Raw genomic sequence first — 21,456 nt, forward strand, 5'->3', positions numbered from 1 at the left:
AAGGGAAAGGGGGAAAAATCACACACCGTAAGGTGGTTTCTGAAGAATAGATGAGATGTAGATTGTAGCAAGCTTATTTGTTTGTCACACTTCAGGAACCTCAAAGTACTGCCTGTAAAAGTTCTGAATATTTTAAAATGTGTAGAGATCCCCTGCTTCAGCAGAGCTATTGTGTGTCCTGGCTTGTTTATGAATATATGGTCTACGGGGCTCCCAACCTGCCTTATCTAAAATAGTTGGACATGTGGTAGCATGAGGGAGCTAGCATGTCCATGGGAGGCTTTTAGGACAATGATATTCCCAGTCCTGTGCTGATGCTAGAGAGAAGCCATTTAACCCAAGGTGACAACACCTCATGATGCAAAAAAGTAAAGAATAGGCCTACTATTCATCCCACTGTCTCCCACATGCCTTAGGTCCTACTGACAGTTGAGTGACTTTTTATTAATTGTCTGTAACCAATGATGATGGTCATTAAAAGATGGATATGGCTCAAATAAAAGCTTTATCATAGCTTCATTTCTTAAGAGTGCCTATATTATTTTAAAAGCTGACAAAATTACAAAAATGCACTTTACTTCAACATCTTTATTTCATAATTATACAGAGAAGTACCACAGTTTTATTGTAGACACTGGTAGACAAGATTTCCATAGACTGCTTGTTTTCTCCAAGATTTGTCTTTCTAGAGAATTAAACAATACATGGAGCAAAGCTGCATATTATCCAAAAAGTAAAGAAGCAGATGAGACATCAACACAATAATTTCTTTAGTGCCTTGTTAACAATACATCAAATGTGGTCAACAGAGAAAATTATACACTCCTGAAGTTCTATAACAAGGTAATCTGGATATGCTTCATACTGTGTTAGGATGTGGGGAAACAAACAAGCTGCTATAACAGCTGAAGAAGCCTGCAGATAACACAAGGAAGCTTTCTCATGTAGGCTTTTCTCTTGCTCTTTAAATAAAGAATCACGCAGTTGTGGATGGAATAGTAGCTGGTGGTGAGGGACAATAAGCTACAACTCATGGTGCCAAGTGTCCAACTATGAAGTACCTCATACCAGTCAATTCGTTGTCTGGCAGAATTAGCTGATCAGTCAGTAATTGAGAATCTGTGAAATGTGATGAACCAAGATAGAGGATACAATTCTAAACATACTCTGGATAGCAGGGCTCAAATCTAACTAGCCTAACATTTAGGATTTCTGTGACTTCATAAAATAATTTCAGGAGATGTGGAACACATCCATACCTTCTTTATCAAAACAAACTGAATTTTTATCCACCAAAACTGGTACTCAGAATCCTCTCATACTGATGATGAAACAAACTTCCTTTTACTAGGAATGGGCTACTTACATGCATGCAGCATTGATTACGATTTGTAACAATTACTGGAATCTGCACAAAGTTATTGCGCTATCTGCTTGTGTCTCCTCTTTATCACTATGAAGATATACTCGCAACAAATTGTCAGACACTTTTGATGTAGTGATATTTCAATCAGTTCTTTTTTTCTACATCAAGTTATAGCCATACAGAGATTCTCCTATAAAATTTCAATCCTATTGTACAAAATTTCTCATGGATTACTGACAAGTATTAGATTTTGCATAGCTGTATGTGATTTTATGTAGTAATGACTTGCATTGTTTTCTATGTGATATTTTTTTAATAATCCTTATATTCCTTTTCTGTCTCTTAATTGTCACCACTGTTAATTGGCTATGAAATAGTACAATAAAAATAAATAAACAAATTCAGTCAGCATATCACAGTCATATAATTTGGCCAAGCTATGATCATCATATTTTTGTTCAGTGATCTCAGTTAACCCCTCATATGTGAACTCTACATCCATTAAATATTATCTCTCATGTTATCTTCTGCATTTGTACACAAATTTAAAAGTTTTTGCCTCAAAAAACATGAACCTTATTTTTAATTGTTTCAGTTCCATCTGCTCCAACAGACTTTCAAGCATCTTCTCACTCTACATCCACCATCAGCCTGACATGGCTGCCACCTCCATCAAGAGGGAGTACTGTAAAAGGTATGGCAAATGCTATTAATTGTTGATGTAATGTAATGAAGAAATGTCCTCAAAAAAGAATCTGGCCTGGATGTGGAGGGATATGTTGATTTTATTACAAACTAAGTGACTAGGAGAAATGTTTTATAGATCCATTGTCTTATTAAACAAAAGTGTATTCATTGCAAAAGAAAGTACAGCCTCTTAGGGGCTCAAACTATTGTCCTAAAAGTCTATTCTAGTTTCAACATTCTTCCACCTCTTTTCATGCAATAAATAAATTTATTTGTTTGTATTTGTGCTTTTCATTGCTGATGGTGTAATTCCAGGTTATTATCTACATTTCAAAAGAGAATTTGGTGAGTGGGAGAAGATAAAGATCCCTGCTCATGAATCACATTTCACTTTAAAAAATCTCCAGTGTGGTACAAGACATCAGTTCTATCTTCAAGCATTTAATCAGCTAGGTCAGAGTTCTCCAACCCCTACAATATCACAGCGGACTCAAGGTTCTGGTATGTACTATGAAATTTCAAAGATTATCTCTGAAGTAGTAGTATAGCCATTATCAGGGCAACACACTGAACTCAAAGGCTGCTGTGCAGTGCCTGCTTCATCTGAGAGGTTAACTTATTTATTGTCCATGAGCTTTTGTAATTGAATAGTCCCCAAATTATATTTGTCTGTGACAATGTAGTGCTTTTATTTATTTCATTCTTATGAAGAAACCCAGCACTGCCCAGGTATTTAGCATTGCATCCACACCCATACTATGCAGCATCTGGCTCATGCACAAAATTCATGACACTATCTCTCCTGAAATATATGTCATACAGTGGTATAATTTTGTAGGTACATTCAGTGGGATATCTGGACCCTGTCTACAAAATGCGTTGTGAATGGAATTAGTAGCAACAAAGCAGTAAATTTAATGTCATGCACAATGCAGTAGTATTTCATGCATCTCACAGTTTATGACTTCAGATCTCTTGAATGATGTGTCATACAATGATAGACCATTGCAGGTAAATTCATATGTGGATACTGTCTGCAAAATTTATTGTGAATAGAGTTAGTAGCAAAAAAAGTAATAAATTAAAAACATCATGCATAATGAGACACTTTTTCATGCATTTCACTGTTAATGATGTCATATCTCCTGAACCATGTGTCATGCAATGATATAATTTTGCACTTATATTGAGTGGTATATGTATTTACTGTCTGTAAAATGTCATGAATACAGTTAGTAGCAAGGAATTAATAAATTATAATGTCATGCCTCATGTGGTACTTTTATTGCATGAACAGCGGAAAAGTAATAAGCAATAAACATTTTTCCTTCAGGCATGGGTGTGTGTGTGTTGTCCTTAGTGTAAGTTAGTTTAAGTTAGTTTAATTAGTGTGTAAGCCTAGGGACTGATGACCTCAGCAGTTTGGTTCAATAGTCCTTACCACAAATTTACAATTCTCCTTTCATCATTTTGAAGGAGTTGTCAGCAGGAAGGAATTTTGTAATGGTTTGAAATTTAAAGTTTTTTGCAAGTCACTAAGTGCTCTCATCCACAAATACTGAGTGGATAAAATCTGGGAAGTCATGCATTGTGGGATAGCTAGTTTTTTCCCCCACCTTCACCCCTGTGATAGGTAGATGAGTCTTACCCCCATAGCAATTGTCAGCTGACAGTAAGGTATATGTGTACCAAGTTTGGTTGAAATCTGTCCAGTGGTTTAGGAGGGGATATGGAAAACATGCTCAGATACCATCTACATATAAAAAAGGCAGGGATGGGGCTGAAAAAGTATCTAGCTTACAATGCATGACTTCCCAGACTTCATCCATCCAGTATTTGTGATTGAGAGCAATTAGCAACTTGCAACAAACTTTACATGTAATTTCAAACCTTTACACAATTTCTTCTTGCTGACAAGTCTCACATATATATAACATGTTAAGTTGAAGACAGACACATTGAAATGACACACTGGTGCTGGAGTTGGCAGTCATATGGTCATATGTGTGTGAGGTATGCTTGCTCGGTGAATGAATGGTGTGAGTTTCTCTTTCTTGTTCTGATGAAAGCTGCAGCCGAAAGCCTATGTGTAACTGTCTTTCAAATGTGCCTGTGTGTAACTTAACATGCCATCTTTATGGTAAATGCCAATCTATCTTTTTGTATTTTAAACATTATAAATTATTAGACACATGTTCAGAGCTTAGCAGTGTGGTTCATCATTGTCAGTGGCACCACCTTCTCCTACTTCTACATGCATACATGGAAACACATTTAGCAACAAGAACATACCCATAATCTGAACTGGATGAAGTGGAGAGGCAAGGTCAGAAGGGAGTAGGAGGAGGGCAGCCCATATTCATTTCCTTGTGAATGATTACATAAGGAAACAATTCTGATATTTCTTAATGAAACAGCTCTAGATCCACCTTTTACTATACAGTGTCTATTACATGTTCTTGCTTTGTTAATACTGGTACAGAATTATTACATATGTCTTTCTGATAGAGGTTGGAAGAGGGGAGGAAGGCAGGAGAGTGTAAGCTGCTCTGCCTTGCTTCTTACTGGGTACATCTTTGGGTAGGACCATTAACAACATTTATGGCACATTCTCAGGAAAATCAATGGGACTTTCCATTCAGTTCAGTTTCACTCTATTTCCACTGTTTTATCAGTTTAATTTAATCATTTTATGTATTTTAATAATTCCATACTCTTCAAAAATTGTGTTTAGTAATGACAGATCGCTCAGTTCCGTGCTGGTTGTTTGCAGCTAGAGACGGAAAGCCATTTTTGACAGATAGAAGACATATTGATGGTATCAATAGGTTTCATGTTGCTGCTCTGTCATGTGACAGCAGATTGACAACTGGGATGATGGCCATGACATATCGGCTACCTCCAATCTTATGTGTAGTAGCTGATACTGCTGCATCATACACTCTATCTGGGTGTGAATGTTGGGCGATGTTATAACCCCATAAAACAGATCACAACATTAACTGAATGTGTGGGAAAGGGAATATCATCAGAGTGTTGGCAAAATAGTGACACAGCATAGAGATATGATTTCCACACTATTTATTGGTAAGCACAATATACATAATTCATGTAATCATTATAAGTATATGGAAAGTACTAACTACTACTGCCTCACTGGGCAGTGATCCTCCATTTACAGAGTCAGAGGTGTTATGCCACCACAGAGCCCAACCCTTATGGAGCAGAGCATGTGAGAATAGGCTGCAGTGGGGCGTTGTCTGTCATAAGTGACGTAGGCAGCTTTGTAATGGTTGATGCGATGGAAGACACATTGTAGTCAGCAAGGTGCACAGGGGGCTGCAGGGCACGCCCAAAGTGTGATGTCAGCAGTACAACTAACAGGTTGCCACTGGTGGCATTGGCAGATATGGAAGTAGTCTCTGGGGCATCTTTAATTGTTGCTGACTCAGGAGTGGCAGTTGGAGAGAGAGGCATGTTGGTGGAGTTTCCTGCAATGTTTCATCCACAGGAGGTGTTGCAGGGCTGGTAGTATTGTAAGTCAGGGTGGTGATGGTGAGTGTACTGTCTGCTGAAAATGGGAGGTGAGTCCCATCACATCAATTTCTGAACAGCAGTGGATCGTGTGTGACAGCACTTTGCAACTGACCACCTGTCCATGTAGGTAGCTATAACCACGAGTTTGGTATCATGTAACGTGGCAGATATGTCATCATATAGAAAATCATGGAGATTTACACACACTTAGAAATTGACTAAGAGGTGCATAGGAGATGGTAGGGGTGGAGAGTGTCTGTTGTGACAGATCTGCTTATGTCCACACTGCTTTAAGTCAGTTCACAGACACTGTTGTTTTCTTTTTTTCAGCAATTTTGATATCAAAAGTGTTTTTATCGCAGTTCAGCTCTTAGTATGGTCCTGTAAATGGTGGTTGCAGGACAGGATTCATTGTGTCTGTACATTGCATCACATGAGAACAAGTGGCCAGGTCTTTATGAATAAAAATTCATTGTGCCATGAGATGAGGGGGGTTGGCACACTGATGTTTTGGATGTGTGTGTACACTCGCATCACAAAGTCTGATAAGTGGACCATGCACTATGCACTATGCATGCACTATGGATTCAGTGGGTAGAGTGAGGGGCCCACCATATAGTTGTTAAATCCTACCTAGTCATCAAATAGGTGGTGTCTATGAAACCTGCTTTCTTGGATCACTAGACAACAATTCAAGCGAATTTTATTACAAAAAAAAATACTATACTTAACTTTGAGAATTACATAGATGTGTCACAAGCAAAGGGCAACAGGCAAAATAAACAAGCTTTCTCAGTGTACACAATTCCTAACACAAGCGAAGTAATACAGTTCATGCTTCTATTCAGGTTGCTAGTCCTGAAGCTTCTCTGTTACTGGGCCTCAACCAATCAGGTACAGTGCTTATGTCCTCTTCACATAGAGGCCACTGCCATTGCATTGTCATCCTAGGGAGGGGTTGGTCAGTGTGCAATTGACTGACATTTTCACACAGCCCTCTCTGCTCTATCATTCCCAACTGGTATGCCAGTGTTTGACTTTACACCATAACAATATTATTTCAGTGAGCAACACATCAAGGTCATCTTTATGTGTTGTGTGAATGCCTACAAGAACCCTTGGAAGGGCCTCCACCAACAATTCTGAGTGGCACATGAGAGCAGCCTTTATCGCATGATCCATCCTTCCATGAGTCCAGTGGACTGGAGGTACTAGTTGGTTATGTGGAACTGGCGGCATCTGCATAGGTGGCATAAGTCATTGAATAGTTGGCATTCAAAAGTCAGACCCTGCTCCAACATTAAGGAGGCTGGGCAGCCAAATCTGGCAATCTAGCTGTTGATGAAAGTTTTTCATACTGTCTCTATTGATATGTTGGAAATGGGCATGGCCTCCACCCATCATGTAACAAGATCTATGATTGACAGAATGTAATGGGAACTAAGCATTTCAGGGAGTGCTCCTGAGATGTCTATGTTGGTGAGATGGAGCTGCCCCTTTGCCGTCAGCAATTTACCAAAAGGGGACTGTGTGTGGATGTCAGTCCTTGCCTGCTGGCACACATACAAGTCCTGGTCCATGTGGTACAACCCTTTTAATGTTAGGCCAGATGTGGCCTGATGTGGCATGTGGTAGGGCTCAGATAAGAAAGGTTGTGGAGAAGGTCAAAAATTGTTCTGCAACATGGTTTTGGGATGTCTGGCTGAGCCCATTCGTTTGAATTGTCAGACCAAACTTGTTTGGTCATGCTGGCTAGTATGCATTGTTGCAATTGGAGTCTACTGTCTGATTTGTTAAACAAGCTGTGGACATTGGCATCTGTCACTTGTGCATCTGCACTTCTATCAAAGTCCAGCCAGGTGGAGGTAGCAGTGATAAGGACAAGAGAGTCCACCACAATATTATTGGAACCTTTTCATGTATCACACATTGATAGTGAACTCTACTGCAAAATCTAGGTGGCAGAATCTCCTGGATGCAGAATCTGCTGACAAGTTGTGGAATGCATCTGCCAATGGATGATGGTCTGTGTATATGGGAAGAGTTCTCCCATCAACATCATCTTGAAAATGACAAATTGCTTCATATATCACTAGTAGTTTGCAGTCAAGTAAGGACCATTTTTGTGGGTGTCAGTAAGTTTATGCAAGAAGATCTGAGTGGCTGAGTGATCACTAGCATCACACACAATAATTAGATGTACATTACGTGATGGGTTGGTTAGGGTCATGGCATGTAACATGTGTTCTTTTATTTTGTTGAAAGGCTGCCAGCATTTGCAGTGTCTTAACAAGGCATCATTTACCAGACGTATTCTCACCATGAAAGTGTTTGTATGAGTGGTGGCAAAGTCTCAGAGGTGTGTGGCAACTGGGTACAGTACAAATTTATGACCCCAAAAAAATATGCAGCTCTTGGTAGTTGTTGGGAGGTGGGAGGGGCATGTCTGAACAGTTTCCTCATAAGTAAGATGCACCCCATACATGCCAACTTGAGAATTGGCTGTAATAGCAGCACTGTGGTAGTGATCAGTGTCAGGATGATGGTCATCAAGCTTCTGTTGAGCTGCATGTAGTGACATGGTGGAGTCACTATTTGTCTCCGTAGTTGTTTAATGGTGAGGTATATGACCTTGTTGTTGTCAGGATGTAATGAAGAGTCTCAATTGTCTTTAAGCGTAGCTGGTTGAAATGTGTTTTGCTTTGTAGCTTCAGGTTGAGTGATGTATTGAGTGGCAGCAGCGTGATTGAGGGTGCTGCAATGCCGGCAGGTGGTGTATCATTTACCATACCACAGATCAGTTGCTCGTCATTCTGTCATAATAGGAGGATGTGATTTAAATCTGGAATTAGTTGGTAGTGCTGGAGGAAGTTGGCTCCTAGGACTGTTCAACTGTCTCTGCCACTCCAACATCCAAGGTATTTTGCGTATCTGTACTAAGGTTGAGCATGATGTGTGCAGTTCCAGCAACTGTGATCACAGGGTCATTTGCCAGATGCAGTTGCAGTGGCGACAGCAACAGTGTGGCAGGTGTGAGAGCAGGCAGTAGAACACTCACATCAGTCCCAGTACCAACAAGGAAATATATGTGCAAGTGCCTGTCATGGATGAACAGATGGGGATAATCTGCCCACCTGGTTTGTTGTCATGTGAAGAGGCATCTTGTTTATGAAGAGCAGTCTGGTGCATGTACATCACATCTACATACTAGTTTGGGTAGATGCAGGGTTATCTGTAGCACTGTGCATCTTGCCAAATCTGGTGTGAAGCGAGCAGTAGGGTTGTAGTGTGTTGGGCATGGAGGCATGTGATTCACTTGGTTGGTGCAGCTTTTGTTTATACATCAAGTGGCCAACTGGGAGGTGGGGAGTGACAACCTTGGCCATCATATAAGCAATTGTGGATTGCCGGAGCCATGAAAGGTGCTTGGGGTGGTAGAGGCCAGGGACACAACCCAGTTTGGGTCGGTGTGTTCATCATCAAGCAGTCCACAGCTGCACAGAATGTCGGGGTAACTCAGCCGGGATCGTGCAAAATCAGTTTTCGTGCATGTGTACTGGGCATTGACAGTAGCATAGCACTTTTGGTTGTGTGCTAGCATGGATGTTCTCTGGCAGTTTTAGGAGCCAAACTGCCAATAACATGTGGTCAGGCAGGTGCGTTTGGTTAATTGGAGCTCACGAGCGGTGCCAGAGTGAAGACAGCATGCAGTTTTTCAAAGTAGTCTCATTGACAATGAGGTTTAGCTGCTGCCTAGATGTGTTATTAGTCATTGTAGCAACAGTGTCCTAGCAGTTCTGTATTTGTGAGATGCTGGAACATCCAAAAGCAAATTGCTAATAAGGTCCAAACTGTATCTGAGGTGGTTAAGAAGAATGGTGAACTTCTCATGATCCCCAGTGTTGCCATTGGCTGACATCAAACATTCACTGAGGGCAAACCACCTCATGGGAGAATCTGTGCAGAACAATCTTAGTTTCAGATGATGGTGGATGGTATGATGGCTGTCAGTGGTTTTATTGTGAGGCAACATTGTGAGGTGAGCATGACGATGCAGGAGATGCTGGAGTATCATTGAACGAGATGGTCAGCATCACATCACAATGCGCATAGGACTTGGGTGGGTGTTTGAAGAACAGTTGCACATGTGAGTGAAGTTCCAGGGCCATCACAGTACATACTGTTTTCCCAGTGTCAGATGTCTGAGGCAGCAGAAATTGTATGTGAGAGTGCGCATGAGGTCCTGGTAATGTAAAGAAGGAAGACTAGTCCATTTATTATCCAATGATACAGTCCCCATCCCAGGGAATTGTATGGATGTGCAGTCATTTGTGACATGACTGACACAGGTGTACATCATTTGAACTGGGAGACAGCGATATCTGACCTTGCCAAGATGTGCTCATGAAGTACCTAGTTGGTTTTGGTGTTGTGTGCAGGTGATTGCAAATGGAAAGCATGATGCTGGACTGGAAGCAAGTCAATTGTGTTGCCTGGCACAGCAGGGATGTGAGTGATGTCATAGTCTGTCTCTCAGAACTCGCATGTAGTCACAACAGTCAGAACAGGATCTGGAAAATCAGAATGCACAGGTACTGAAAAGTGATGTAAATCTTGATCCCACAGTCCATTGTCAGATGGATGATGAAACAGAATGGTGGGGTGGTATGGTGTAGGCATTGTTGTTCATCTGTAATGGCAGTGTGGAAGGCATCTGTATGATTCAGGTCATTAATGTGAGTGTCATAAGGCTCATAACACTAGCATTGGATCAGGCAATGCTTTTTCCTTTGTGAAAGGACTTAGATTAATGTTTGTTACAAAGAGGGACAGACACTGTTTATTGTGTTTCTTTACTGCATTTGTGTCTGAAGTACCAGGAATAGATTCACTCAGTGTCAAATCTGGAATGTTTATCTTGAAGTCACTCAGTATATTCAATGCTCCTCATGCCACAGTTTGCTGCTTTGCATAGGCAATGTTGCAAGTCTGGTTGAAAGATACAATGAACAATGATGGAATTGTCACTATATCATTCAGCAGCGTAGTGTCATCCGAGCCTTGGTGGATGTTTATTGATTTTGCACATGGTATGTGTGGGGAATTCACAAGCACTTGTTGAGATATGTTGTCAACATTGCTGAAGAAACAGTGAAGTTGTAGTGGCAGCATTCTCAATGGCATAACTGAGGCTGCAGATTTTTGACTTCACAGCTAAATTGTGGTTCGATGCAGAAATTTGGAGTCAACACTGTGGGAAACTGGGTACCAGCAGAATAGTGACACAGCATAGAGATACAATTTTCACACTATTTATTGGTAAGAGTTTTATACATTAACTTATGTAATCATTACAAGCATACAGAGTATATTAACCCTTACTGCCTCACGATGCATTGATCCTCCATTTACCAAGTCAGAGATGGTACGCAGACACAAACATAACTAATTTCTGTAACAACCACATAAATGGTTAGTTAGTCCTCACTCCAAACAGTAAAATTTCTCAGTGGATTATTCATCTCAGCCCCAGATAGAAATTATTCTGAGATCATTTGAGATTAAAGGAAGCAAACTTAGCCAGATAACATGTATTTTGTGATCAAAATTCCGTATACACAATAGATGCTGGAAACCACAAGTTGCTAATTCATGCCACTAAACACACGCTAAACAGTTGTGATGCATAGTCCACTTGTAGAAGTGAGTCAGATAACAACACACTGAGGCAGAGGTGGCACAGTACACCTCGGTGACTCTATGGTTGAGTTCCAAACTACAAACTTACAGGTCCAGTATTCAATCCCACATTGGTCTTAGGATTTTTTCCTGTCACTTATTGCTTGCATCACTTCTTACACTGAAAAAGCAGGAAAGTCAAGCTGTACTGTGTTTTGGGAGTCCATGTTAAATTATAGGTCCCCCTGCAAATGCCTCATAAGTTGGTTTGGAGTTTTAAGAGGAAGGCAAAGGCACACCACCTCCAATAAACCAATTCAATACAAGTGTTCAAACCAACCTTCAGGTTGAGAAAAGCTTTGCAGCATAATAAATGTAGCTTAAGAATGCCTACTAGGGAAATGGCACTAGAAGTTACACTACCAGCACAGCACAATTCAACTGACTCTGTCCTACCATTCCTCTCCCTAGCAGCATGCAGAAGTTTTCAGATCAGTGGCTGTTGGCCATACAAGGTGCAGCAAGTTTCAGAATTGTTATTTGTGTCAACAGGAAATCTTCTTCAAAACTCTTCAGTACTCAAAATTTCAGTCCCCCTGCTGGGATCTCCTTCAGGATTCCCCTTGTGTCCCAGGATGAAAATTCTGTCTGATGTAGAGAGTACCACTAGCTTCAATAACGTATTAGAAGCATAGCTCACAATGTGTAGTATTTTTTTCCAGAATCTATAGCTGTTCTCTGGATTGTGGTTTTGAGACTCTTGTAGGTTGTTACATAAACACTTCCATTGGTGTACTACAGGAGGCCTTTATGGATGTACTACAGGTATGGTGCACACATGTGAGTTTTCTGGATGAGAGAAACCCTTCCACATATATGAGGAGCACTTACACAAAGAATTATCAGTACAAATTATTTTGAATTAAAAATAACACTTTTCTTAGACAGATTAGCTAGATGCCACTGGATGCAAATTATTTACTGTCATTTAAAAAACAGTCAGTCATTTAAAAAATCAGTCATTAAAAGTGAAATAAATCTGGATTAAGGATGAAACAACATGTCTGAATCAAAAATAATAATTAGTCAATTACACCACCTGCTGACATAAATATAAAAGTGGCAAAACCTTGCAAAGAAATCATGGGTAATACAATGCATAAATTCATTTATCATACAGTAGTAAAGTTCCCCATGAGCCATGGCACTTGCCACAGTCAGGCGTCAGTGATGAATACAACTGTATCATAGGTGGAACCATGTTAGATGGGTGTCTTTCAGGAGGACATACAAACATATAGTTTCTGAAGATGAGCAGCAGGCTTTTTGATAGTTGCAGGGGCTGCAGTCTGGATCATTGCCTGATCTGGCCTTGTAACATAAGTCAACTTGGCCTCACTGTATTGGTACTGCAAATAGCTGAAAGCAAGCTACAGTTGTCATATTTTCTGAGGATATGCAGCTGTACTATTGGCTTACACATGCTAGAACAGCATGGAGAGCTGTGTCAATCTGGCCTCTGGACTGCAGGCCACAACAACTACTATAGTAATGAAGAGAGATTTCAGATTTGTTGTAATAATCTGAAAGACTTCATGTGTATGGCAGACACAAAAATTTCTATGATATTGGACAAAATATCATTTCCAAAAATTATCTTGAATAGTTGGGCAAGCCATTTGTAATTATAGTGTAGCTGAACAAATTAAAATAAGCATGTGACCACAAAGATAAAACAGAATTCATTGAATCTGAAAAAAGAGCTTTACTTGTTGAATCAGATGACGACTGTGGCTGAGCAGTTCTAGGTGTTCAGTCTGGAACCACGCTGCTGCTGCTGCTGCTGCAGTCGCAGGTTTGAATTCTGCCTCAAGCATGGATGTGTGTGTTGTCCTTAGGTTAGTTACGTTTAAGTAGTTCTAAGTTTAGGGGGCTGATGACCTCAGATGTTAAGTCCCATAGTGCTTAGAGCCATTTGAACCATTTGAACTTACTGAATCACTGATGCAGCTTAAACTGGAAGGGCACACTATTAGAAAACTATTAAAAGATGGAGGGAGACTTAAACATGACAATTCTTTGTATTGAGGTTCTGACTGTTCTTCATCATAAAAGTGTGATGTATGTAAGTGGGAATCAGTCACAACCATCAAATGTCTATGAGTATCCAGTCACAGGAAATTAAAGTTATATGATCATCTAGCTAATGGAAAGGAAGACAGCAGATTGAGATTTAATGCAAGAAACATTAAGGATGTAATTCACTTCAAGGCAGCTCCGACACAAAACTCATATCCAGTCTTATTCTTCCTCCCTTAAGGAAACCTACAAAGTTCGGTTAATTGAAAAGATAGCAATGATTCATTTTTGAGGACATTACAAAAAAACTTGTTCTTAAAATTCAAGGAATGCACTTGCAAAGTAAGATGTTAGGAATATTACTTCATCCAACATACATCTTGTGTAATGATGATGACAGTAAAATCAGAGAAATCTGGGCTTATACTCTGACACACTGACAATGTTTCTTCCAAGATATTACCCGTGAATGCATAGAAAATAGATTGGTATTTGTGCTGTTGTACTCTGCTTCTTCATCAACACAAATTTTATTAAGCTCATATCATTTACAAATAAATCACAGAAAGTAATTATACCTGACTCTTCTGGAAATACACAAACCAACAAGCTTCCAGAGGCAGATGCCTCTTGGCCAATACAGTACTCCAGATCTTTTCAGTAACTCACACATTAGTGAAGGTGAATGCTGATTGTAGTTTCGAATGGGAAGCACTCTAATACAAACTACACTCTCACTACACCCATATGCTGCTAGTTTGCTCACTAAAAGCACAACTGTTGCTGGAATGGTGAATGAAGACAGTGCCACATTAGACAGATAAGCAAGCTCCATCTGTGACTGAAATGTCAACAGCAGGCAACAGAAAGTCCAACTCACAGTCCAGGAAAAAACCACACAGTGCATGATCATTATCAACAGGTACACCAGAGAACTGGCTGAAAACATCAGCTGGTTGTGATGATTCCATTGCATCCCTTAGATCTTCCAGGGTTGTTTTGCCACATGACCTGGTGCCTGCACATGTATCCTTCTGCATCACAACACGTGTAGTGACCTCGCTGAAAATATTCATACTAATATCAATTGCTCCATTGATACAGCCACCAGGACTGAATTGGCCCATAGGGCCCAGATCCCAATGGCCTGTGTGGAGGAGGAAATCTGTGAGCAGCTTGTTGCAAAGGCTGGGGTGTGGCTTCGGATGCTACTGGTGATGGGGGAGCTGCTTCAAAGTCCAGCATCAGAGAGGCAGGAAGTGATGATGGTTCAGACTCACAGCTTGCTGCTCATTCTGGAGAAGGTATCTGACCTAGCACAGATTTTTTTTTTGGGGGGGGGGGGGGGGGGCAGTTGCCAACATATCATCTAGGTGATGGATGATGGCCGGAGGACCAAGAATGCCAGGCACCCACTACTTGGGATGTCATCCTGGAAGTGAACCCCACATCGACTACTGTTGATCCTTGCGGCCAGGTGCTCCCTCCATTGTGGCAGATCAGACAGCAGAGTTTGCCTCCAAGACCAGCTGGTGGACTTGCTGGTCAGTGATGAGGCATCACATCCAGCCAGGCATGTGTCCAAATGTGTACACACAGATGGGAATGACAACATTCTTCTACTGATAAAGGCTGCAACAGATCTAACAGGGAACTAAGCAGACATCCATGCAAAAGTTCCCTTGAGCTTCAATCATTGATCAGTATCACCTGATAAAAGGATAAAAAGGAAGAGGTGTAGAATTCATAGGCATGGATGGTAATAGTTCTCAATTTGCATTTTTAATGTTCATACAAAACTCTTGGCCATGACATTAGAGACAGGTTGAAAGATAGGTGTGGTAACAAGCGTGATTCAATTCCAGGTGCAAAACAATTGAAAACCAGCAGGTGAAAAGTGTGGTTCATTATTGCTGATAAGAAATCATGGAGCTCCTTCAGTATGAAATTGTAGCCAGGGCCATAGTAGTGTTTTCCATTGTGGTCTATCACATTTTGATGATGTATGGGGAATGAGAATATGTATCTATCAAAATCAACCAAATGGTCCCTTGGAAAGGACCCACAAAACCCACATGCACCCAGTCTCATGGATGAGTATATGTGGGCCACAGTTGGTAGACTTAGGGCAGTGCTGGTTGCTGCAGCTGGCAAGCTTCACAGTGATGATACACAGGTGCAATGTGCTCATCAAGTCATAGCCAATACACATGTCGATGGCCAGATTCTTCATTCTGGAAATTCCCCAGTGGAACTAATGCACAAGTAGCAATATATGGGAGTGCAGAACCTCCAAAATCATCACTTGGCACTGACAATAATGTTGATTCATTAATAGCACACCTTAGAAAAGATGAAGGGCATGACTTCATTAAAAGAAACAGTGAAGTTGCATAGAGGATGACAAAGAAAAGGCCAGCCAATTTGTGCAAACTAGTGAACTGTTTCAAGAGCAAGTCCTTATGTTTGTCTGCTGTGATATCTCTAAAAGTGATGGGAAACTCTACCAGCAACTGTACCAATTGTGACTCAATCTGAAAACAAGCAGTCTCTCATTGACCAAATTTTTCACTAGGATCCATAGAGAACCTGAATAATGCACGTGTGTTCACATGCTGTGCCAACACATTATAATGAATGGAACAGTGGTGATTTAATAAGGAAAGAACTCAGCACTGAAAACTCTAAGACGTCTGTTCAGACAACTTTGACTGAGGGTCAAATATGGATGACAATGGCATATGACCTGTGACCAGATGACATTGCCATGCAGGAAATTTCAGAACTTTTGGATATCAAAGATAATTTGCCAGTGCCTCCTTTTCTATCTGGGAATACTTTTTGAGTGTTATGGTGATGATCTTAAAAGCATATGTGATAGGCTGTTCTGGACAATTTGGGTGCTTATGCAATAGAATGGCCCCAATGGTGTGTATGGTGACACAAAACAATGAGAGATAAATGAGGATGATAAAAGGGCAGGCAAGGAGTAATTTGGAAACATTGTTTCCACTATAGAAATGCTTGGTGGCATTCCACACACCAATTAAAAGTGATCCTTTTTCTCCACAATAGATTAAACAGATGGGCTATCATCATAATTTATGGAACAAATATTGTACAATAAAAACCTGTAGGTCCTTTATGTACTTTTGGTGTAGGAATATGGGAAATGGTTATTGCATTCTCTGCCATTAGTTTAAGGCTATCCCCGTTAAGAATACATCCTACATATTTAGTGGAAGACCAAAATAAGGAGTGCACTGACAAATAACACTTTAATGCAACTTGCAAAAGAATGGAAAATACTCCTCAGGGATTTTACATGTGCTCCTCTTGAGTCCATCCAGTGATCAGTATATCATCTAGTAAATTGATAAATTGTGGAACATTGGAAATAACTAGCTAAAAATTATAAATGTTTGCTGGTGCACTAGCAATGCAAAAGGTAATCTGTTACATCAAAAGAAGCAAAATGAGTATTTAATATCAGAATGGCTTTGGAATCCTCTTCCAAAAGACTGTTGTTAGAGAAATACTATCACTTATGAATTTTGAAAGTAACTCATCAGGACACAACAGCTTCAAAAGGTAATCTGTTATAATGTTGGAGGCAAAGAGGAGTATTTAATATCAGAATGACTTTAGAAGCCTCCTCCAAAGTAAACTGAAAATAGGCATCCAAAATATTGTTGTTAGAGAAATACTGAGCATCTGTAAATTTTGAAAGTAACTCATCAGGACACAGTAGGGGTACGAGTTTACAGTTGATTGGCATTTACTGTATTTCTGTAATCCCCACAAAGGTGTAATACCCCACCTGCTTTGCAAATGTCCCTAAATCGCTCCAGGCAAATGCCGGGATGGTTCCTTTGAAAGGGCATGGCCGACTTCCTTCCCCATCCTTCCCTAAACCAATGAGACCGATGACCTCGCTGTCTGGTCTCCTGCCCCAAAACCACCCGACCCCCAACTTTGCAAATGCTGACTATGGTAATGCCCTTCTGCTTTAAGCAAACAGATACAGCACTTTTTAACTTCTCTAAGCAATTCATTTCTTCTTTAACCTCATTCCACAAGGCTATTAGTATTAGGCACTGAAAAATTTGGACTAGTGACTTTTTTTAAAGTGATGTGGGCATAAAAATTAGAAGCCATTACCAGGACTGAAGATACAAAGGAGCATATTGAAGACACAAAGAATTGGCTTCTACATGTGGAATAGTGTTGGCTGTTCTTAATTGCCAGGACCAAGTGTTGGATGGAAAACACAAAGGCTGTATGTGCATACAGGTCGAAAATATTTTCCACTGAAGGTTCTGCAACTGCAAAAAAAGAAAGAAAGAACACATTCCTTGCTTATACAATAATTGCTGAAATACCTGACCTAGTATCACAATTTCATGATGAGTGTAAGTCCACAGCTTAGCTGCTACTGCTGTCAAGGGTGGAAGACCACAATCAGAGATATGTAGGCTGATTAATAAATTGAGACTAATGCCTCAGTATCAAAAAGAAATAAAATGGAAATACCATAATCTATTGGTGACATCATAAGATGATGTGGTGCTACCCTTGATTCTGTTATTTTGTTTATTTGTATCAGTGTACTGAACTCCCAATAGCTTGACTGGCTCTGACGAAAATCTGACAGTACTATGAAAAGGATAGACTGCTACTCACCATATAGCAGAAATGTTGAGTTGCAGAAAGGCATGAACAAAAGGACTGCTAAAGAAGCAAGCTTTCAGCCAAAAAGCCTTCTTCTGAAATAGATAACACAAACACATAGGCTACATTCATACAACTGAACTCTTGAAACAGTCTCCTCTGACTGAGGCACCAGGCCCAGGGATGCATGTTGGGTCCCCTGCTTTTAATTATTTTTGTAAATGGTCTTGCAATTTTAATAAACCAAAAATACTGCAAGATCATTTACAAAAATAATTAAAAGCAGGGGATCCAACATGCATCCCTGCACTTCTTCCTTCAGTATTTAGATTGATTTTTTTTATACAAGTTGAACCAAATCTCTGCTTTTTTCCTCTAAAGCAACAATGCTCTACTTCCTTGTGCAGTGTTTTGTTGTTCACACAGTCAAATGCTTTACAGAGGTCAGAGAACATTTTCACTGCATACACTTTATTGCTAATCAACTGTAACACTTGATCTGCAAATGGTAATACAGACTGGTCATTTGCAATGCTTCTTCAGAATCAAAATTGACTTTTGTTGAAGATATTGTGGTATTTAAGATGTTCTTCAATCCAGCATGAGCTTGTCAAGTAGTCTTGAAAGATTTGTCACTAGTGAAACTAGATGGTATAGGTCACACAGGATATGGTGGCCAATGTGCAGTGACTGGTTTTCATGCAAAGAGCTGGGTGATTCATTCATTTGTTCAAAAGAGGAGACCAAGAAGCATTTGACTCTTTTTGGCCAGTCAACAGTTACAGAATTGATGTGCATGCTCTGCAGTCTTTCCCAAATGATTTTACAGAAACTACAAGTTAAAAAATTTCATTTTTGCTGTACTTGTAGCTTTATATGTCAGGTTCCTTATGATGTGCCTATCATTTCATTAATGGTCATAGTTATTGGATATTTATGTGGAATTAAGACACTGCATGAAATTCAAAAAAGTTTGCAATGAAAAACAGGGGTTGCTATGATATTGTGTGTGGTGGATATTAAATAATATGTCACTGCATATGAATTTTTCTTTAGACTTGGCCGGAGGTTTCTACCTGTCACCAATCTTAAGAAAATTAATCTGGCATAATGCACTCATTTGCAATTGCACCACACCAGCAATAAAGCCAGAGTGAAATATCCACAACATTCCTCATATTTCATAAACAGTTTGAGATATTGAAATGAGATTTTGGCAAAAGATAGCACACAAAGGGGAGAGTATTTTGCTGTATCGTTGTTATGCAAAACTTGACTATATACCTTGTTATTCCACTACCACAGACTTTTCCGTTGAAAGAATGTAATTTTTAAGGGTCTTTGATAGCTGGTGAAACAAGAAATGCTATGGGTTTTGGAACAACATGAGTGAAGTTATTACATATTTATTTTGTACCAAGAATGTGCTTTTTCATAAGATGCTGACCTGCACAAGATGTTAGTGAGCTGAGACTGTGTAAACTCCACTGAGTTTTGGCAAAATAAGCAAATTTTAATTTGGCAACAAGAGAAATGTGTAGGTTTTATTCAAAATTCCCCACTTGTGACTCTTCTCTGAAAGTTAAAAATGGTTAACAAACCAGATAAAAACAAATCACTCCATTTTCAGTGGGATTTCTTTCAGATACTAACCAAAGAAGAGATGCCAGATCTTTTTGAGTGGTCACCATGCAAGTGTGGGCATGGAGGAGCCCTGCTTAATATTTACCAAAAATGTGAGTGTAGGGTGCAGTTTATAATTGCACTTCCCCCCCCCCCCCCCCTCCCACTCATCAGTTTCCCTACAGTGCTGTAAGTGACTCCCCACCACCGCTGCTCTCCGCGTGCTTCCCCAGCTGACAGCGTATCTGAGGGTCACGGCAATTTGCATTCACTATAATTGAAGGCCTCTGTCTTGTAATCTTGAGGCTTAGAAGTTATGTATTTGAGTTAGATAGCGCCTTGAATCAGTGATAAATTACATATGTAACTATGTGTATAACTTATAAATTTTACAGCAGTGTGCAGATCTCTGGAAATTTTTTTTTTTTTACTCTAATTACTTTCCCCAATTTATTTGCTGTGATTGGGGGTGTAATGTGGTTGATTGTGTTCAATATGGTTCCTTCCAAAAGATTCATGGTCTCAGCTTCATAACTGTTGCAAAAAATCTGATAAACTGGTGCAAGCATATCATTATGTAAAATATTAGCAATATTAATATTCTCTGTGGCCTCTGATTTTACAGTGATGGAGATTAAAATTGCAACACTCATAAAATAGCAAATAACAAGATTTTACTTATTGCACATATGCACTATGAAGAATATATTACTAACTTTTTAGGTAGTTTGAGGGGGTAAATGGTGTAAAATGTATCAATGGGAGCTGCTACATTCGGTAGTGACAATGACCCTAATCTCATTCAGCATGGAGTTGAACTAAGATAGAATGACTGTTATTTGTATGTTCCATGCACCATAACTGTGACCTCCTGATGTATAGCAATGTTCTAACATTTACATTATTGCTAGAGATGTTTTCTCCTCTTTTTTCCCCATATTTCTCTGCAGCAAATACTTTTTTCCTCAGTGACAAATTAACTCAGAATATGATACTGTAAGACTTTATGAATAAAAACAGGAAAAGTATGTCAATCTTTTGACATTTTCATCTCCAAAATCTGATATTACCTTTAACACAAAAGTTGCAGAACTTAGATGTTTAACCTCTTAACATACAACTACATATGAGACTTGTCATAAGGTATTCAGGCCAAATGTGACTATCACAAGCCTGGACCATGGTACATCAGTTGAGTGAAATGTAAATTTCATGTGCCTGACACACAAACATCAGCTGGGCAAAATGTGAACTGCATGGGCCAGGCCTATGGTACATCAGTTGGGTAAAATTTGCATGAAAAATAAAAAAAATGTTGTGAAATGACACAGGACTGCAAGAGATGCAAAGTTCCATTACACATATCCATATGTTTCAAACAATATCACACCCTTCAACATTACTGATTTGTGTTGTTGCTTTCTGTAAGAGTGCCAATTATGTTTATTGTGAGTGAATGCAGAAACTGGAGACAAATGGCATTAGTTTATATTATATTGCATTGATTGATAATAAATCTTTTGAGGTATTTCTAAAATAATTAATACATGAGCTTATAATTCCTCATCAAATATTTCAACAAATTAAACCCACTGGATCTTACACATGTACTTACGTATCATAAGTCATGCGCAATTGGTACAATGGTGGACTGATTTACCAAACCATGGAATGGCTCGAATATCAGGCAATCATGTTTTCATTTTGGGCCCAGGCCATTGAAACTTAAATCATAGCTTAAGAGGTTTATAAGATCACAGCATATTTATTGTCAATAGAGTAGATAATTATGGATGTTAATTATATTAAACTAA

General features: G+C 39.6%; 1 protein-coding gene across 3 annotated transcripts in view; it reads left to right on the top strand.

Annotated features, from left to right (window-relative positions):
* Window positions 1-21,456, top strand: part of LOC126162509 (Down syndrome cell adhesion molecule-like protein 1 homolog) — a 169,015-nt gene that overhangs the window by 98,948 nt on the left and 48,611 nt on the right. For all 3 annotated transcript variants that reach the window (XM_049919061.1, XM_049919062.1, XM_049919063.1), the window contains 2 exons: window positions 1,962-2,060; window positions 2,369-2,554. In XM_049919061.1, the coding sequence (XP_049775018.1) occupies window positions 1,962-2,060; window positions 2,369-2,554 (285 nt within the window). The remainder of the gene's footprint in view (window positions 1-1,961; window positions 2,061-2,368; window positions 2,555-21,456) is intronic.

Source organism: Schistocerca cancellata, chromosome 2, assembly GCF_023864275.1.
Source record: "Schistocerca cancellata isolate TAMUIC-IGC-003103 chromosome 2, iqSchCanc2.1, whole genome shotgun sequence".
In the NCBI taxonomy this organism is placed as follows: domain Eukaryota; kingdom Metazoa; phylum Arthropoda; class Insecta; order Orthoptera; family Acrididae; genus Schistocerca; species Schistocerca cancellata.